This window comes from Pseudopodoces humilis, chromosome 3 (assembly GCF_049639895.1).
Source record: "Pseudopodoces humilis isolate 2021_Gansu_Grassland_sample_001 chromosome 3, ASM4963989v1, whole genome shotgun sequence".
Taxonomy (NCBI): Eukaryota; Metazoa; Chordata; class Aves; order Passeriformes; family Paridae; genus Pseudopodoces; species Pseudopodoces humilis.
The window spans coordinates 49,977,294-49,995,294 of record NC_142202.1 but is presented as its reverse complement, the minus strand read 5'-3'; the positions used below and the strand labels follow the sequence as shown (position 1 = coordinate 49,995,294).

Sequence of the window (18,001 nt, the reverse complement as noted above, 5' to 3'; positions counted from 1 at the left end):
ATTTTGAAATGCACAGCTTCTGACCAGCATACGTGACAAGATATAGCTTTACTTGCCTGTGTCACAGTAAACTCTGTGACAGTTAGTAACCCTCTGAGGAAATTTCAGACAAGAAAGCAACCAGTGTTTAACACTGGCTGCAATTTTTCCCCATGGGAATTTTTCCCCTATGCAAAGACTGCTTTGTCTTTCTGTTGAACATTTGGCTTAGATAGGTTTCTTTTTGAACATTTTAATTTAGAACATATTTTTTAACTCTAATGGTATCTGCAGCTCTTATTGTTAAAATAACTGTATTGGAGTGGGGCATGTGGTGGATAGAAGTTTCTTAGAGCTTCTGCCATAGTGAGATAAACACGAAGAGAATGAAACTAATACTTACCAATCTGGATGCTTGGTACTGTATCCTTTTGCTGATTACAAAGGGGACTTACTTCCAGTTCAAATTTTTGTTCCAGATCACCTGCAAAAATAAAAAAAAAAAAAAAAAATCTTTTCTGCCACTTTTATCTCTTCTCCATACCTACGCCACACTTTTACTATGTCTGCAGCTGTGTGAGGAGTTGGAATCTTCTATCAATGAGGACCATGGTAAATGTGTAAATACCTTCATTCTCTGGACTTTTACTTTTTAGGTATCAGAGCAACCAATTATCCATACAAAGAAAAATCTAAGAAAAGAAGACTTTTAGACGAACATTAAATTTGAGCATGTAAGTGTTCTGAGGACCTGAATTTTTAAAACAGACTCTCTCATGTGAAAGATTTTTAAGACATTCTGGTTTCTTTACTCATTGTTCAAATCCCTTCCTAGCAGAAAACTGCGGTGTATCAATTTTAGAAGAAACGCATCTCCAGTAGTACTGTGCTGGAAATTGCTAGTGTGTTCTTGTGGAAGTGGCTCGTAAAGGGAAGAGTGCTGGAAGCTGGCAGCCCACAGCTATGGCTGCACTAACAAACCAATAAAGGCCAAAGCGTGGACCCCAGAAATGTTTCAAGTGTTAAGAGCTATGGAGTTCAAGTTATAAATGTGGAAAAAGGATGAAATTAGAAGTCTGTGCAGTAGCTGGGTATCAAGCTATGCCTTCGCTGCTGCACTGAGCATATTTATTTCCTGGGTTGTCCAGGCAGTCCCCAGAGAGGCACCTGCACAGAGTGACTCGAGACAGTGAAGTAGTTGGCTGAACTCCTGGCCACCTTCAGAGCAGGGTATTTGACTAACTGGACCAGGAGGTCTCCAGTTCCAAATCCAGGCCTGTCCTGAAAAATGCTGCAGACAGCTCCTGCTGTGACCAGCCCTGGGGACTGTTTCAAATTGTTGAAAGAAAAACCTTGCTGGGGAATCTGCTCACCCCAGATGCCACCTCAGATTGCTCCTGATACAGAATTGACCAGGACTGACATTGAGAAGATGCTTATAAACAGTCAGCAGAAATTATTCCTGCAGAAATGGTCACACAGGACAGGCTTCCATACACAGTGATGGCAAGAGATGTTTTCTATGGAGTTGAAGGTAATCAATAGCAATGACCATGCTGGATTTAAGCATTCAGCAAAAAAACATCTCAGAGGGTGTAATTTGCTCACTTCCGTACAAAACAATCACTTTTTCTGCTGGAGAGACTGCATCCCCCTGTCCCTGCAATAACTTCATGCAAAGATTGCTCTGAGTTAAGTTTTGGGTGTAGTGATTTTCTTAAAACAAGTGTTTTCTGAGTGCAACAAGTTCATCCTTTGTGATTGTTAGCCTTCCATGCCAGTGTACAATCCTGGATACTGCATGAGATACAGGATCTTTCATGTCTACAGCATGGAAAGGAAGTGAAAGTTAACTGTGTGCAAGCTAAGATGTGCCACTTCCCCTCAGACAATAATATTTTGTCCATGTGATTTATTAATAAGGATGTAGTGAGGGCTGGTTAGGAAAAGCTTTCCTGTAAGAAAGACAGACCTGTTAGTTTAGACAAAACACTGTATTCAACCCATAAAGAAACATTTTGCTCTAAATCTGCTGTTTTTGTTTAAAAGCTCTTTTCTCCCCACTAACAGTTTTTACTACTGTGCTACTGTGCCACCCAGGTTTTACAGCCCCTTATAAAACACTGTGTGCATTTCTAAGCCTTGCCTTTCTTCCCTCTGCAGCATGCAATCACTTCTCATATGTGAGCAGAGTATTTTCAGTTCTAATTGGGTGCTTAGAAAGTATCAGGAAAACATTTGTAGCTTCATGAACAATCAAAAGGAACAATTTAGCAAAAGTGAGACACAATAACAGTCTCTCATGTTTCCAAATGTGCAATTTGTCTTCTCATCTACCACTCCAAAAATTTGTGACTAAAAGAAAGTTTCTAACTCCGGTGATATCCTCTCTGTAGGTGTTCTGGGTAGAAAACGGTTGACCTGTCTGGCTCAAAGTATATCTACATCTTCTTGTCTTTCAGAAATCACTGAATTGACAAAAATAAGATTTGTTTTTGCATGGTAAGAACTTAAAATGACAGTCAATATTTTTGTTTCAAGTTACTATGAAAAGAACTGCGTGAATTTGTTCCTGAGAACTTTCATGCTAGGAAAAACCGTCCAAGCAATTTTAAAACCTTAACAGAGAAACTTATCATTAATGCTGCTTCAACATTAGCCATTTTCTTGAAAGCTTTTTCTTACTCCTTGCAGTTTCATATATTTAAATCAAGTTACTTACCCTGTGTTTCTAGCTGTGCTGACTTTTAAAAGATCTGAAAACAAGTTGAAGTATTTTTCTAGGAAAGGCCTACGCTGCTGTAGGTGTCAGATGCTCCCTGAAATGTAGCTGGATTGTATATTTTATTTACTAATGTGTAGTGTAGATGCACCAGAACACTAGAAGATCAGGATCTGAGTCTCTATTAAAATGACCTCAGAACTGTTTATTAAAAAAAAAAGTTAAAACTTTCTATCTGTTCCAGAAGGAAGATTAAACAAAGCACTAATTGTGGTATTATCAGTCTCATCTATAATTAAAAATCAAAACGAGAAACCTTATGATATCCAGATGTTAAACTTAGTACTATGTCGTGTATTTTGAAAATACCTTCAAGCCCCATCATTATGTGTAAAGGGGTAGAGAGGTCTACAGAAACATTTTAAAGTTACAATGGTATCTAAATGCATACTATTTAACACTGGAAGTACTGTACCACTGAACATCATTATACAGCCACTAGTGATAGAGCAGTTTCTGTATAACTGTCCCATAAAAAATGCTCCTTTTCTTCCTGTGATGGTTCTTACTGGTCTCATGTACTCAGGTATCCCCTGTCAGAGGTCTGTTTTAGATGTTAGACTAACAAATCTTGAGGGCAGTGGACAAAGCTTACATTTGTAAGAGTTGTCTTTCTCAGCATAGTCCCCCAATACACTAAAGGTGAGGAGCTGCACCTCATGAGCTGCATACTGATTATGCCTTCACTACACACTTAACTAACTAAACCTGCATTGGGCAAGTTGCTTATGTTGCTTCAAAGGCATCATAGTCAAAGACATCTCACCAGCTTAAACTGACAGTGGCTGAAAATTAACTTGCTGACCTGTTTGCCCTTGTTACAGACTAACTGTACCAGGCACCAGGTCAGATGTGGCTTAATTTTGTAGTGCAGAATATTAAATGAACTAAGAACTTCATTGTGTGCTCTTCCACTTGCCTTCAACTCTCAGGATGCTCTGAACAAAAAATTTAGCAGTGATTAAACTCTGCTGCATTGTAGCACAGCATGACCTTGCCTATGCAGATAGAGCCAAATGGTCTAATTACTGTGTTTCAAAGAACCCCCTGCTTGACTGTGCTCTCTGCAGGGGTCTGAAAACATTTGCAATAGGTTCTAGCTGAGGTTTGGCTTGCCTGCTTTGGCCCTTTCCAACAGCATGCTGGGAAGCGTGTTTGAACCCTTTCTCTGCATCTGCAGGCAGGAGAACGTGTCATACTTGGGAAACAGTGAGGGTAAGGCTCTCATCAGAGTTGTAGTGGGAGCATGAAAAGCGAGTCAAAACACAGTGCTAGGATTTTGGGGCAGTGTGGCACCGGCACCATTCCAGCTCAGAAATGGTCATGGTGATTGGAGGGTCTCAGAGAAGAAGCCAGCCATAGGCTTTTCAGCTGAATTCAAGTGCTGAGGCACAACAAAACCCTCCCTTCTCCTGCTTGATGCTGGTAGAGGAGCAGAGAAACACTTGTTGCTCTTCTACCCCTTCCTTCCCACTTTTCCAGTGAGGCAGAGCATCTCTGAACAGCTCATTCTCACGGGATGTTTCAGTGCTGCCTCTGACTTGTCACACAGAAACCATGGAAAGCTGAGGTGAAAGGGGACTGCTGTGAGTTGAAGGGGCTGACCTTGCCGGTAAAACTCTTCGCAGACCCGTTCACTCCACTGTTTACTCAGATCCCAGACCCGGCAAGGGTTGCAAATGTCAGCACACTTGAGTGCAATCTGAAAGCAAGAAGGAAAGTAGCAGTGAGAAAAGAAGTCACTGTTTAGCAGTGCTTTCAGCAGTAAATCTGCAGTCATGAAACTCCCAGGCCCCACCAGCGATGCTGGGAAGGGTTAAGGTTACCTTTCAGAGACTCAGCCTCACCCAAATGTGCCCTTTGAGGAAAGAGCATTTATTTAAGCTGCAAACAAAACTTTCATTCAGCCCTCCGCCTTACCGTAGTGAGAACAAGAGTAGGGCCACATTCCAAAGCTGCAAAGTGTTTTGGATATTCCTTGCAAGGAATAAGCCAACAAAAGCCTCAGGCTGGCTCCTGCTGACTGCTTGGCTCAGCATCCATGGCTGATGACAAGGAAGGGAAGAGCCAAGCTGGTGTACTTGGGCACGATTTCTCTGCGGTCTCAGTGAGTGACCTTGCATCTCACTTCACTTACACTTCATCTTAATGTCTGCATATTTTTGTTTACATAGCTAAGCACAGGGCTCTCCACACTGCCCCTGGCCTGGTTTCACTTAGTTAACTCGTACTTTTAAGTGCTTTTTAGGAGAATGAGCACAGGGGAAAAGGTTTTTAAAACAGTTACTACCTCAGAAAAGTAAACCATGTAATACTCTGCCTGTCTTACTGCCTTGGAACAAAATATCATGTGCCTTGTTTCTTCACAGACAGAACACAGTCATTCAGCCTGACTGTCTTCAGAAGTCAGAAGTCATTCTGGCACCCGGGAAGAAAACATAAATATTTCCTGTAAGGGTTCAGACCTGTGAAGCAGCAGAGGGAAATCTCCAAGTCATTCTTCTCTTTGGATTAAGCTGATTAGCCTTAATGTTATTGTCTACTTGAAAGGACCTTTCAAACATTCTTTAGCTTACTCCAATCAATCAAGATTTCTTGATTTTTTCTTTTCTTCTTCCATAGCTAATCCACCAGATAAGTAAATCTTACTGTGTCTTTTCCCTTGTTCCTAAGTTGCTAGTGCATAAGAAACCTTTTCTGCCATACCTGAGAGCTGGAGTTCCTCTGCTTTTGACATTTGCACAACTGTCTTGCCTTATCACTCCAGAAATATGATCAACCTTTCACTCTGCCTTGCACAGTCTGTGCAGGAATCTGATAGAAGACTGGTTTTGAGGCAGGACAGGTGAGAAGCTACTACATTTCCCATGCTGCTGGAGTGGGAAGAATTAACAGATCAGCACTTCCTTGCAGCTGTCACTTTTTCCGTGACTTTGATGGAAGGAAAATATGTGTTTGTTTTATAAATGAAAAAGATTACTTCAACTTCTTTATGTATTTAGGAATTAAATTAATGTAATTTCTCCAAAGAAGCAAGTATATGTAGCTACATTAATCACAATAATGCTTTAATAGGTAGAGGTTTATTCTGAAGAGTCTGCTAATGACTGCTGCTTAGCTGGAAGAACCAGTGTGAACCTATCTGATTTTTGAATAAAGCATGGGTTTTTCATTAGCTGGGCAGATGCACTAGAGAAGCATCTGCTGCCATGGCAACAGCTGTCTCTGCAGAGGCAGTTTCTGAGCATCCATCACAGGAACAGGACTTGGAGACCTGATGTCAGGCTGTCCTGGAAAAAAACACCAATGAGTGGGCTCTCCTGCACTGTGCTAGAAAATAACACCAGTGGAGGGACATTTGCCAGAAGAGAGAGTGAGACTACAATTGAAGCATTACCCGGCAAGAGAAGCAGTGTTCTGGAAAAAAAAAATAATTACTAACTTATCTTCATTCCTTAGCATTTGAGACTCTCCTGTATCTGTTGCATTTACAGCTTTTTAACTCGAGGAAATTACATAAGGAAGCACCTTATGCTTGCCTGATGTGCCAGAAGGTGGCAGAAGGGAAGTGTTTATAGTAATAGGTAAGAAGAGGCTGATGTCCAGACATGCTATAATATACTCCTCTAAACATATACTAGGAAATACTGTGACCTGAAAAATTAATAAAAACAATTAAAAAAAAATTTGAAGTTACCTGAAGCATAAAATGTCTGTCTTGTGCATCCTCCAGCCTCAAATCCTGATTGTCAAGGTGAGATTTCAGACGGATCAAAAACTCATTTTGCCTGTTGATGTCTGTTGCCAAGATCAGGGAGCCCAACTGCTGCTCAATGTCCTGTCTGCAATAAAGGTAAATAACCCCCTTTAATCATGGAACCATTCAACATTAAGAGCTCAAAACCTGCTCTCGATCACTGGAGCAGGCATAAAGCTCCCTCTTTCTTTATGGACCCAGTCTGATCTGTTTACTCAGTCTCTGCTGGGGTTTGCAGGGTACAAGTGTTCTACCTGCCAAAATGGGTTCAAAAAGAATAGATAATGTAGAAGAAAAATGCTTGTTGGCACAGGTTGTTCTGAAAGTTTCTGAAAAGCACTAGGAAAGTACAAAAAAGTCCACCCTGAAACAACAGCACGTTTCATCAAGAAAAACATTCACGTCTTACTTCAGCTGCTCAGAGCTGAGCGGTGAATCCTGCAACTTTGAAGTTGCATTCAAAGTTGTGAAGGTCTAGACTGAAGTTCTTTAAAATTGTTGGTCTGATGCAAAGAATTTCTGGAGGGATATGGAGCTTACTGCTTGCAGATAACTTGTTTATATTCTTGGGAGAGTCACCTGAGATTTAAAATTTAATACTGCAGTCTGTTCACTTGTCTCAATCTCAAAACTCACCCATCCTTGGTGGGACTAACACAAGTAAAAAGCTAGCAGCAACTTGGCCAATGTGGCTGCTCTTTTTTTTTGCTTTATCCATAAAGACTGAACCGGATTCCCTCAGTGAGGTGTGGAAGTCCAGAGCAGTCTTGATGCTCCTCGACCAACTCCTTCAATTTCCTGTTTTTAATCACTAGATCTTTCCATATTCGGTTGGTGCTATGTAAAATGAAAAATGTCAACAACCCACTGAACAAGTTCACCCTTGCTGGGACTCTCCAAGTTCCTGGTGCTGAGAGTGGCCATTCCTGTGCTGCAGAAGTGGATACGTCTTAAAAAACACTTCTGCCGTACAACTTTGTCTCGTGATTTGGTAGTGGCACCAACTTCAGCCTGTTCTGAAGCCTGGGTCTCTTTGCCAATGTGCTTTTAAGAAGGGAGAAGGCCACAACCTGGTGTCAGTGCTCGTGGTGGACACTTACGTGACCTCCTTGGGCAGGTGGGCGAGCAGCCGTGACTCTCGAAGCATGCCCACGGTGGAGCGCCAGTGGTGGTTCTCCAGCACGGAAACGTTCTGGGGAGCAGTAACACCGATAAATACAAGGATGAGGATGATAACAGCTACACATATGGATTTGCTGTACCACATGATACCCAGAGCTGGTTGGACATGCTGTAACATGAGCCTGAAATGTGTGCTTTCCAGCCACAGCTGGATTAGAGTAATTGGTCTAGATTTCTACAGTTAAAGACCTTGTTTCTTAGCTGGGTCAGCTGGGTTTCTTAGCTAAGGTCAGCCCTTAGAGGCCTGTTGTTCTGCAGTTTTTGAGTCCTGCTGTGAACAGAGGAGCTAATCTTATCTGAGTGGGAGGTAGCTTGCATTCTAACACATTTATTAACAAATTAATTAAAACAGGAGTGCAAAATCATGTTTTTACCTCCTATTGATTCCAGGTTGACTTTTCAGCCTGTACAGTTTGAATGCAGAGTGGACAAAAAAAAGAAAACTAAACTGCCAAATTTCCCTTTGAGTCAGGGAACTGGAAGCTGCCTGCAGCTGTTCAGTAAAAGCAAGAGGAATAGTGGTACTGCTGAGCATTTGCAGGCTTCAGCAATTTCGCCTGCAACAAGTTTTGACTCCCCTTTGCTTCCTTGCTTTCAACTAAGTGGAACCAAAGTTAAGTCAGAAAAAAACTGCTAGGGAGCTGAAACCCAGCTTTCTAGACTGTCAGTAAATTACAACAAATTTGGTATCTTATGACTTGAATTTGGTATCTGATGACTTGAAATTACTATCGTAATATGCAATGCATTTTCCCATCATCACTTGTTTAGTTCACGGAGTACTTTCTACCACCAAATGCCTCATAAATGTCTCTTGTTCAAAAACCTCTATCATCTGTTCCCTGTTTTGGGCAGGTCACAGCTTTTGCAGTAGATGAGCACGATATAAGAAAAACAAAATGAAACAAAACAAAACTTTTTGAGCAGACAGCAGAACAAGGACTCCACCCTGTCACTGCCAGCTGGGAAAGTGGAGTCAGAATCCCTCTCTCCAGGCACTATCGATCTCTAGCTCCCTCACACACAGTCCCACAGCTCTGAGGTGTTGCTGCCATAGTACTGCCTTTCCCATGGGACATGATGCACAGCTTCAACTTTTCCAAGAGGGATTGAGCAGTATTTTCTCCCTATGTCTTCCCCATCTTCCCTTTAGTGTTGAAATGCTAAACATTGCCAGTAACCAAGATCCAATTTGCATTTTGATCATCTTGCCTACTGCAAAGGTGAGAGTACAAACTGGATTGACTTCCTATCACAGCACTTTCTGCAGTGGTTTTTGTTGCTTCTGAATTCACACAGTGTAGCTTTGGTATTTCTCTGGGTTTGTCTGCTTGTTTCCCTTACAGAAATCACATATTCTAGGGGAAAAATCAAAGTAATACCAACTCCAAAACTTTCAAATCATGTAAAAACCAATTCCTTTTCTTAGGAAGAGCTGATGGACTCAGATCTCAACATCAGTTATGCAATACAGAAATTATTTTTGACAGCAATTCTGTTCACTTGCCAACTCAAATATCTGTTTTCTCCTTTTGCCTAAATACATCAGGATGGACTTTTGCAACTCTACACTCTGACCAAGAAAAGTAAGAGAATGTAATAGAACATAATAACAATTTTTTTTGTTTGTTTGTTTTTGTTTTTTTTTTTCACCTATCCAGTAGCAGAGCTGAATACTAGTCCCAGGAGTCACCCCAAAGCCACAGGCTGCCATCTTCCTACTAAACTGGACAAACTCTAATTGACTATCACCTTTGGCTTTTGGGAAGGCTTGCACTTGTTTAAGACAGTGCCTGTATGCACTCTATTTCCTGTGACCCTGGTCTGAGTGCATCCTTGAAACACTGCAACCAGGGAGATGCCCCTTGGAGCACCCCGAGTCCCCACATCCCATCCAGCGTGGCAGCTTTACTTGCTGTGAGGAGCTGCTTCAGCAGCACCTGCCTCAAACAGGGAATTACACTTCATGGATGCAGCTGTTCCTTGGCCATACTGAAGGCCAGCCAGAACAGGGTTGAGGCACCTGAGACCTTTCCTGCATCCAATTAGTAGTTACTCATAGGAAAAACCAAACTCAGGCAGTCATCTCAGAGTATTTCTGCTTCTCTAAGTTTCTGCTCTTTGCCTGCTGCTATAGGGGGAAACCTTAAACTGACACTGCTGCACTGTTTAGTTTCCCACACTGAAACTACAGGGAGGAGGGAAAAGGAAAGGTCACGTTAACAAGCCAACAACCGAGCATGAAGTCATATGATTCTCCTCTTAAATGTAAGGAGCCGGAATCCCTGAAGTGGCTGCCAGCAATTAGTAGAGTCAGCTATTCCACCCAGGAACACACAACTGCTTTATTAAGACTAATTGCCGTGAGCTGTCTGATCGCCCAGGCTGGTGGGAGACAACCCATGCAGGCAAAGTCTCCGTGCTGGCTTGCAGACCGGGGCTCTCAGCTCTGCTTCTTCATGGGGTTTTAGTTTTTTTAAAAAACTGAGTAGTGCAGCTTTGCTTTAAAGGCTGTACTATAGGAAGCTTCTGTCACATTTACAGCCCAAGGCCAGTAGATTGCTACAACAGGGACTTCAGGACTATGACTGTTTATTTTACTTAAGCTACCACAATTATTTCCAATCCGTTACCTGGTCTGAGCTATTTGAACCAGTGCATTTGACGTACACATCTGAAAAAGAACAGCAATTTGAGGAAAGGGAGACTTGCTACTAACTAGGTGCAGAGCAAACTTCAATTTTAATTCAAAGCAGATCAGCATTTATTTAAATTTCTTCAGTCTATTCTTACTCATTGAGCAGCTGGTTTAACTACATAATGTTAAATAGTCAAAAATGACACTTATAATTAGAAACATTGCTTTAAAGGAAGACTGCAAAGGAGAACTGTTTTTACTGCTGCCCAAAATGTACTTTCCTATTTCCAGCTTACCTACATCTATATTAAAGTTGTAAAGTGTCCCTTCATAGTTTTCTGAAACCTGTTTTGTACTACAGATGTTGTATGTGATCTATCCACACTTCTAATAATTTAAAAGCCAGAAAATGCAAGTTAGAAGCAAAGTCTGCATCACATTACAAAGGATGCTGTTGTGCTCCTCACAGGAAAACTAAGTGACCTCCAGACCACTAGAGTCACCTTCTATGCTCTCAACTGTCCTTATAATGCTGGAGATTTCAATGAGCTGCTCTGTTTTTGTAGAAAATTATGGTCTGTGCAATCACGTGCAATGGACTCTTGTGGAAATTACACTATCGATTAAAAACAAAGTATCTTGAATCATAAAATATGGTTTGAAAATATATTAAAAGCTCTGAAGTCCTTGGTGATGTCTTCCTGAAATGTGACTCTTCTCACATAAGCACTTCAGAAACTGTCAAATATTTTACATCTTTGTCAAAAGCTGACCTACCTCTTTTGGAAAACCTTTTCTTCCACATGTAAATGTAAAGTTCTAATTTAAATGTCAAGAGACATTAAAAAGCATAGAAATGCCATACACGGATAAGTCCACAGTCTCAATGACAGATGACTGCCAGCTCTGTTAAAGTTAACTTTCATTTGATCCTTTTTCTGATTAATCCCAGCAGTTCTGTGGCTCAGCTACTTAAAAACCTAAAACCTAAGAACTTTGTTTCAGTTTCAAGCACATGTTAAAGTACATGTTTTAAAGACTATTCACTAAATCTAAATTTTTGACTATGAACATTTTCAGCAAAACTTTTCCAGGAGTTATTTTTATTGGCATCCATACAATGTATACTACTAAAATTTTTGGAAACAATGTGGGATCATTTTCAGTTGAAATAGCTCAAACTTGCCAGTAAATGTCCTTAAGAAGGGTACTTCAGATCTCATTTGCTGTTGAAAGATTGCATTTTCTACTTCGTCACTGCCTTTTCTAACCAACATTTGTAAGTATATTCAAATGCAAATAACTGAGCAGAAACCACTTCTCCGAGATACTAATATTTTAGCGGTATGTCTTTTAGATTAGCCTGATTTTTCAACCTAAAATAAAGTACTGTTTGTCACTATTAATTTTAGAAGGAATTGTTTGTACCTTTTCACAAGACAAGGAGTTTTGTGGAATGGCTCTACTCACTCCTCTTCAAAGCAGCCTTACCATTCCCAAAGTACCGCAGCTTAGGCCCCTGGCTTTTTTCCCTCCTCACTCAGCTGGCCTGACATTTAGAAAAGACTGGACCAGAAACATATGGTCATGACATAATAAGCTGCATCAGCTTATGATGAGGCCAGTCACAAAGTTTTCAGTGTTTGAGCATCACTGTGCCTTGGCTGGGGCTCCCACAGTCCAGCCCATTCCCATGCCTGAGGGCAGGACAGTTGCACTGTCACATTACACAATCCACTTCTTATGGGAAAACCCAAATGTTCCTTGTGTAGTGTAGAAAAAGAGAGACTCTCTTATCAAGTAGTAAGCATGTCACGGCAATGTCTTGATTTGCTAAGTATGTGTATGTAGCTATTAGTGAGTCTTCTTCAGGTAGATTAATTTTTAACATGGGATATTCTGTTTCTGACAACCTCCACAAAGGCTGGAATTGATTCTTCCAAAGTGGCTGGAAAGCAGCCCAGTGGGAGTGCTGGTCGACAGCTGACTGAACATGATCCAGTGTGTGGCCAAGTGGCCAAGAAGGCAAATGGCATCCTGGCCTGTATGAGGAATAGTGGCCATCAGGACCAGGCCGGTGATTGTCCCCTTGTACTCAGCACTGGTGAGGCCACATCTCGAATTCTGTGTTTAGTTCTTTGCTCCACACTTTAAAAAGGACGTGGAGCTGCTAGAGCATGTCCAGAGAAGGGCAACAAGGCTCATGAAAGGATCAGAGAACACGTCTTACACGGAGAGGCTGAGGGAGCTGGGGCTGCTTAGCCTGGAGAAAAGGTGGCTCAGGGGGGACCTGATGGCTCCCTAAACCCACCCGAAAGGAGGCTGCAGTGAGGTGGGGCTGGTCTCTCCTGCTGTGCCTGCAGTGAGAGGACCAGAGGGAATGGCCTTAAGCTGAGACAGGGGACATTTAGATTAGACAGCAGAAAAAAATTGTCACTGTTAGGGTGGTCAGGCACTGGAACAGTTTGCCCACGGAGGTGGTGGAGTCACCATTCCTGGAGGGGTTTAAGATGTGTCTGGATCTGGCACCGGGTGCTGGGTGAACAGTTGGGCTGGACCTGATGATTGTAAAGGTCTCATCCAACCTTCATGATTCTATGAGTCTGTGATTCTAAAGGCTAGAAATCAATACTATCTCCGTTTATTACCTGTGAGTTATGGTTAGTGCAACCAAAATTAAGATGTACAGCACTGCTCTGGCACATTGTATATGTAAGTACAATGCAAAGAATAGAGAGATTTGCATATATAATAACAATGTGTATGGAGATTATACTCACAGGACAGCTTTAGATAAAGTACAGAGCTACAATGATTGCCATGGACCAAAACCTCAAATATATTCAAAAAGGACCACAAAAATCAGGCAGTATGGGTTCATTGCTAGTTACTGAACAAGGAGGTCTGTGTTTTTGTTTCAGGAAGTTTTCTACTACTGCTTGCCAGAGCTGAAAGGATGCATACTAGGTGAAGGACAACTCTGTACTTAGCCCAAACTTATGTTTCTCTCTGAGATCTTTTGCTGGCTGCTCTTAGAAACAGGATACTGGTCTAGACAGACTGCGGTGTGACATAGTGGCTTTCTTGAAGTTCTTTCTTCGTATCTTGAGAAATGTTACTGTAAACGTCTACAGCTTTTCCTTTGGTTTCATCTGTCTCCTATTTTTTTCCTAATGCAGTGTTCATTAAGTGTTTAATTTTACTACAGCCACATGAAGCAAAGGTTTCTTTTAATGCAATACCAATTCAGAGCATGCCTGCTGCTGCTAACTTGCTCATTGAAAGATGAAATCTTCCTGTCATGATTTTAAATCTCCTACCCACAGCTACTCACCCCAGATGATCTACAGCAGAAACAACCCAGGCAACTGATCTGGCTTAAATGTCCCCAAAAAAACCTGACATTTCCATCTATTTTCCTGTATCAGCTTTGCTGTAAGAAGTGACACCCAGTGAGGTGCTTGACTGAAATTATCCAGACTCCAAAGTGCGTGATGACTTGACCCGCATCCTCCCGCTGCCAGATTTTGGTATTAAAAGTTCACAGCAAATTGCTTAAACTCTCCTTGACTGCATTTTACACATTAGCAACTCGATGAGCAGTTTTACCTGATACAAGCTGGCAAGGTGGTGTTTAGTTTTAATCAGAAAGGGTTGGTTGACTCCTGGGTGATCCACATCATGAGCTGCAGCAGCGAGCAGTCCGAGCATGATGTCCGATGGGGTGAGGAAATTGGCAAGCTGAATCATCACATACATTAATCACAACAAGAATATGAACAGTAAACACGTTTTTCTTTTGGGTAAATAAACAAACCAGCTGACATCATACCATTGCTTGAGTTTGTAGGCATTTGTACACAAAAGTCAAGTATAAATTCTGTGAACAACATTTTTAAGGTAAATGTTGAACTTAGATCTATAAAGATATTAGACTACAGAATCATCTTTTATTACAGTTTGTAATCTTTTATCTCTTTATCATTCAGGGCAATATAAGGATTGTTGTAATAGAAGTGCTTGTGCATAATCTCAAACATTTACTTTAAAAAGCAAACAGGCAGGGTGGCAGGTTGGCATATCTTAGCATCCTTCCAGTAAGAGCTCTGCCTCTCCGAGTATTTAGTAATACCAATAAAAGATCAGCCTTCAATTTTCTAGCATAACACTGTGTTATAAAATGCAGAGTTTATCAACTTCTGAAATTTCAGCTTTGGCTGTTAAATACTTATCCCAGTTCAAGTACATGTATTTCATCAGAGAACACAATTTACCCTTCTAACTTCAAACATTCAAGTTGGAAAACCTGTCCAGATTTTTTTTTCTGCTACAGGGCTCATTTAGAAGCAAAAAAAGGTACTCTTAGACTTTTCTGTTTGTGAAAGTGAGGCAGTTATTACCAGCCCAATGAGTCTGTACAGAGTACAGGTCTATGAGATGAAAGAAGCATCCTGAGGTGAGAACTGATGAGCAGCATGGTCCAGGTTCTGGATGTTGGCTGTCCTCTGTACTTCCTGGTAAGAAAAGGCTTGCAGATCTTGCAGGACATGAAAATATAGGAAAGGTGGGGCCTGCTCCTGTCCTCACCTACCATTGCTATATTCTGGTAGAACAAACTGCTAGTTCTAGCAGAACATCCTTTCATCTAAGCCAAGCCAAAAAAGATTAGTTATGTTCTTATACTGTGGCTCAGCACAACAATATCACAATGCCTTCCAGTAACACACAAGGCAACACCACCCTGATGCTGTGAGGACTTGCAGCAGCAGTCAAATACTTGTGCAGAGCACACCCTTGCAACAGACCCATCTGAAGGGACTGTTTTCCCCTTTCCTGGTGTGGCACCGCACCTAATTTGGTATTTTGAAATAGTGATGTGGGGAGCTTATGCTCTGAGGTGGCTGAGGCACAGACATGCATTGCCTCCTGCTGAGTGATGGGAGAAGGACTGCAGGCACCAGTGGGTGGCTGGGTCACACTGCGTGGTGGCTGGAGCTCATATGGCAGCACTTAGCCACGATGCTTGTGTGATAAGAAGTGACTCTCACGGCTTGACTGACACATCTGTAATCTGTAGCTGAGGCTGCTCCTGACTTGTTGCTGAATTCCAGCATGCCATCACTTTCTGCTGTCTAGAAGTATCTCTTGGGGGTTTTATTTCAATCCTTAAAAAAAAACCAATCTCAGAACTATCTGAAAGGTTGTCCTTACCTTGGGCTCCCTCAGATAGCAGTGCATAGCTTGCGTGACATCAGCGGCATGGACAGCATTGTGGTATGGGTTCTGGCTATGGTAATCTTCTTGAACCATAACTGGGAATCAAAACAGAAAACAAAGATCCTTTTGTCTCTGAATGCCAAGGCCACAAATGGGAACTGGACTTAAAATACAATCTGAGGTTTTGCAGTCAGCTGCCTAAGGAGTTTCTTCAAATAGCTGTAGCTTATTTAAATTGCTGTTTTTATCGGGATACCTTTAGAGAAAAAATGCATGAAAGGATTTGTGAGGCCCAAGGGGATATACTGGGTCTAGTGCATAAATCACCTCTTTCTTGCCTTAGTGAAGGATCTCATTGAGGAGTAAAATAAACAAGGAAGAGAGGCAAATTTATCCACAACAGAGTGTAATTATTTAGGCTGCTGTCGTAGGGTAATAGTGTGCCATTAAGGCAGTACCACCTATTTTACAGCAGCAGGAGTCAGACCCTGATATCCTGCCATCATTTATTATTTGAGTGATGAACTACAGCCAAAGGCATTCCTACACCCCCCCAGGTGAATAATCAAGAAAACCTCAGCAAAATCTCCTGTGACAATTTTAATCACATCTGTGTGTTCATTTTAAAATGCCAGTCCCTCTTGCTTTAGTTTGCAGTGCTGGAACCAGTCCAGTTGGACCAGGAGCACCAACCTCTTAACTCTCAGCCTTCTCTCAGGTGCAGAAAAATCATTGAGATGTGTGCTTCACACCCCTCTGTTCCTTGCAGCAGTATGTGCACCATTATGTGGTCTTGGGACACCACCACATGAGTGCTGGAAGCTGCATGTGATCCTGCCTAAAGCGCTCTCCTAGACACGATCAAATTAATCAAATGGAGAGCTAACAGGCAGATTTCCCATGGCGCTCCCTGCCAGCATGAGGAGCGCCAAAGAAAGTCCAAGCCTTCTGTTTGTTTCCAGCTGCACAAGCATCTGGAGGTACAGTGGGTAATCCCTTAAACTGTGAGTACCACTAGCTCTAATTACCCGACTGTCCACTTCATGCCTGCCCACAGGAGTTAGAAACAGCGGGGAGATTTTGTCTGTCTCCGCACCAGAACAACGCTTTCCAGAAGCGACAGCTAGGCAGTCTTAAAGGAGAGACCCTTCTTTGGAAACTCTGCCTGACAGCCTGAAAAACTGGCATTTAGCTGCTTTCAAAATGTGATGCAAAAGATAATTGATTTTGGCCAATTTCTTCTTTTGGTTCACTGACAGCATGGGGCCAATATTTCTGTTGGCAGCAACAGCAGCAGGGGCTTTCATCAACACTATTCAGTGTGGACAGCTTGATATAATTTGTTAAATCTTGCACATAAGCTTTTAACTGCCCTGGGTCTCAGTGGTCTTTCAGTCACTAAAATAATTACACTGCACCACAATTGTACTGTGCATGCATAGGTCCTGCAGTGTCTGTCTGTCTGTGTGGGCCTAAGCCAGCCACATCTCTGCATGGCGTATTCATTATAAATCACCAGTGTGACTGTACTGCTGGGATGCTTCAGCCCAATGCAGAGCCTTTTGAAATCCCTCCCCTGACTAGGTACTGAACCAAGTACTTGAATGCCTGCAAACTGTATGATGATATATATCACAGACATCTTTTACTGAAATACTTCCAACAACATCATCCTTTTTTACATAGACAGACAAAACCACTGCCTTTTCAGATGCTCTACTTAAGCTATAAACTTAATGCAAACATGGCTTTGAGGTGTGCACTTACCAAAAAACCTGTGTAATGTAACCATGTCTAACTGGAAATGGTGAATAAGTCCATGCACATTGAAGAGGTGACAAAGCAGTGTTACGAGACTATTTCCTAAAAGCAGAAAGAAACAACTCTTAGATTCCCTTTACACGTAGTTACAAATCAAGCAAGGCTAAAAATTTGGGTAATTTCCTATTAGTCAGCTCCAATCACCTCATCTCCAATGAAGAGAGCTTAGATGACACTCATATACCCAGAAATCACTTACATGAATTATTCCTATACATTATCAAGACTTGATGTACCAATGGAGTGGCATTCTTGTGTCTAGATGCCATAAAGTCACATTTGCTGTTTCAACATGACAGGCAAACTGTGGTTTTAACTGGAAGAAGGCAAATTGACATGGTTTTAACAAAATCTTTTGACAGGTTTGTCTGAGAGCAACATCGTCTTTGTAATTCAGGTCTATCTTCAGAAACAGCAGAAACAAGAGTGGCTTTTCTGCCACTTTGGTTTGCCACACTGTACTAATTAATTAATTACTAAAAATCAGGAGTTTGGAATTAATTTTTTTAATTTTGCATATGGCTGTATAGACATATAATTAACGCATCTAACCTAGCTCAGCTACAACTGCATCTCTTAACAATGACACAGACAGGAAAAATGAGTTGCAGCATTTACAGTCTCA

The 18,001-nt window shown here is 41.6% G+C and overlaps 1 protein-coding gene across 3 annotated transcripts in view; it reads right to left on the bottom strand.

The window, feature by feature from the left end:
* Positions 1-18,001, bottom strand: part of PDE7B (phosphodiesterase 7B) — a 175,225-nt gene that overhangs the window by 11,153 nt on the left and 146,071 nt on the right. For all 3 annotated transcript variants that reach the window (XM_014263431.2, XM_005518485.3, XM_014263432.2), the window contains 7 exons: positions 17,323-17,418; positions 15,550-15,650; positions 13,948-14,079; positions 7,619-7,710; positions 6,459-6,603; positions 4,367-4,463; positions 383-463 (listed from right to left, as the gene is read on the bottom strand). In XM_014263431.2, coding sequence (XP_014118906.2) covers positions 383-463; positions 4,367-4,463; positions 6,459-6,603; positions 7,619-7,710; positions 13,948-14,079; positions 15,550-15,650; positions 17,323-17,418 — 744 coding nt within the window. The remainder of the gene's footprint in view (positions 1-382; positions 464-4,366; positions 4,464-6,458; positions 6,604-7,618; positions 7,711-13,947; positions 14,080-15,549; positions 15,651-17,322; positions 17,419-18,001) is intronic.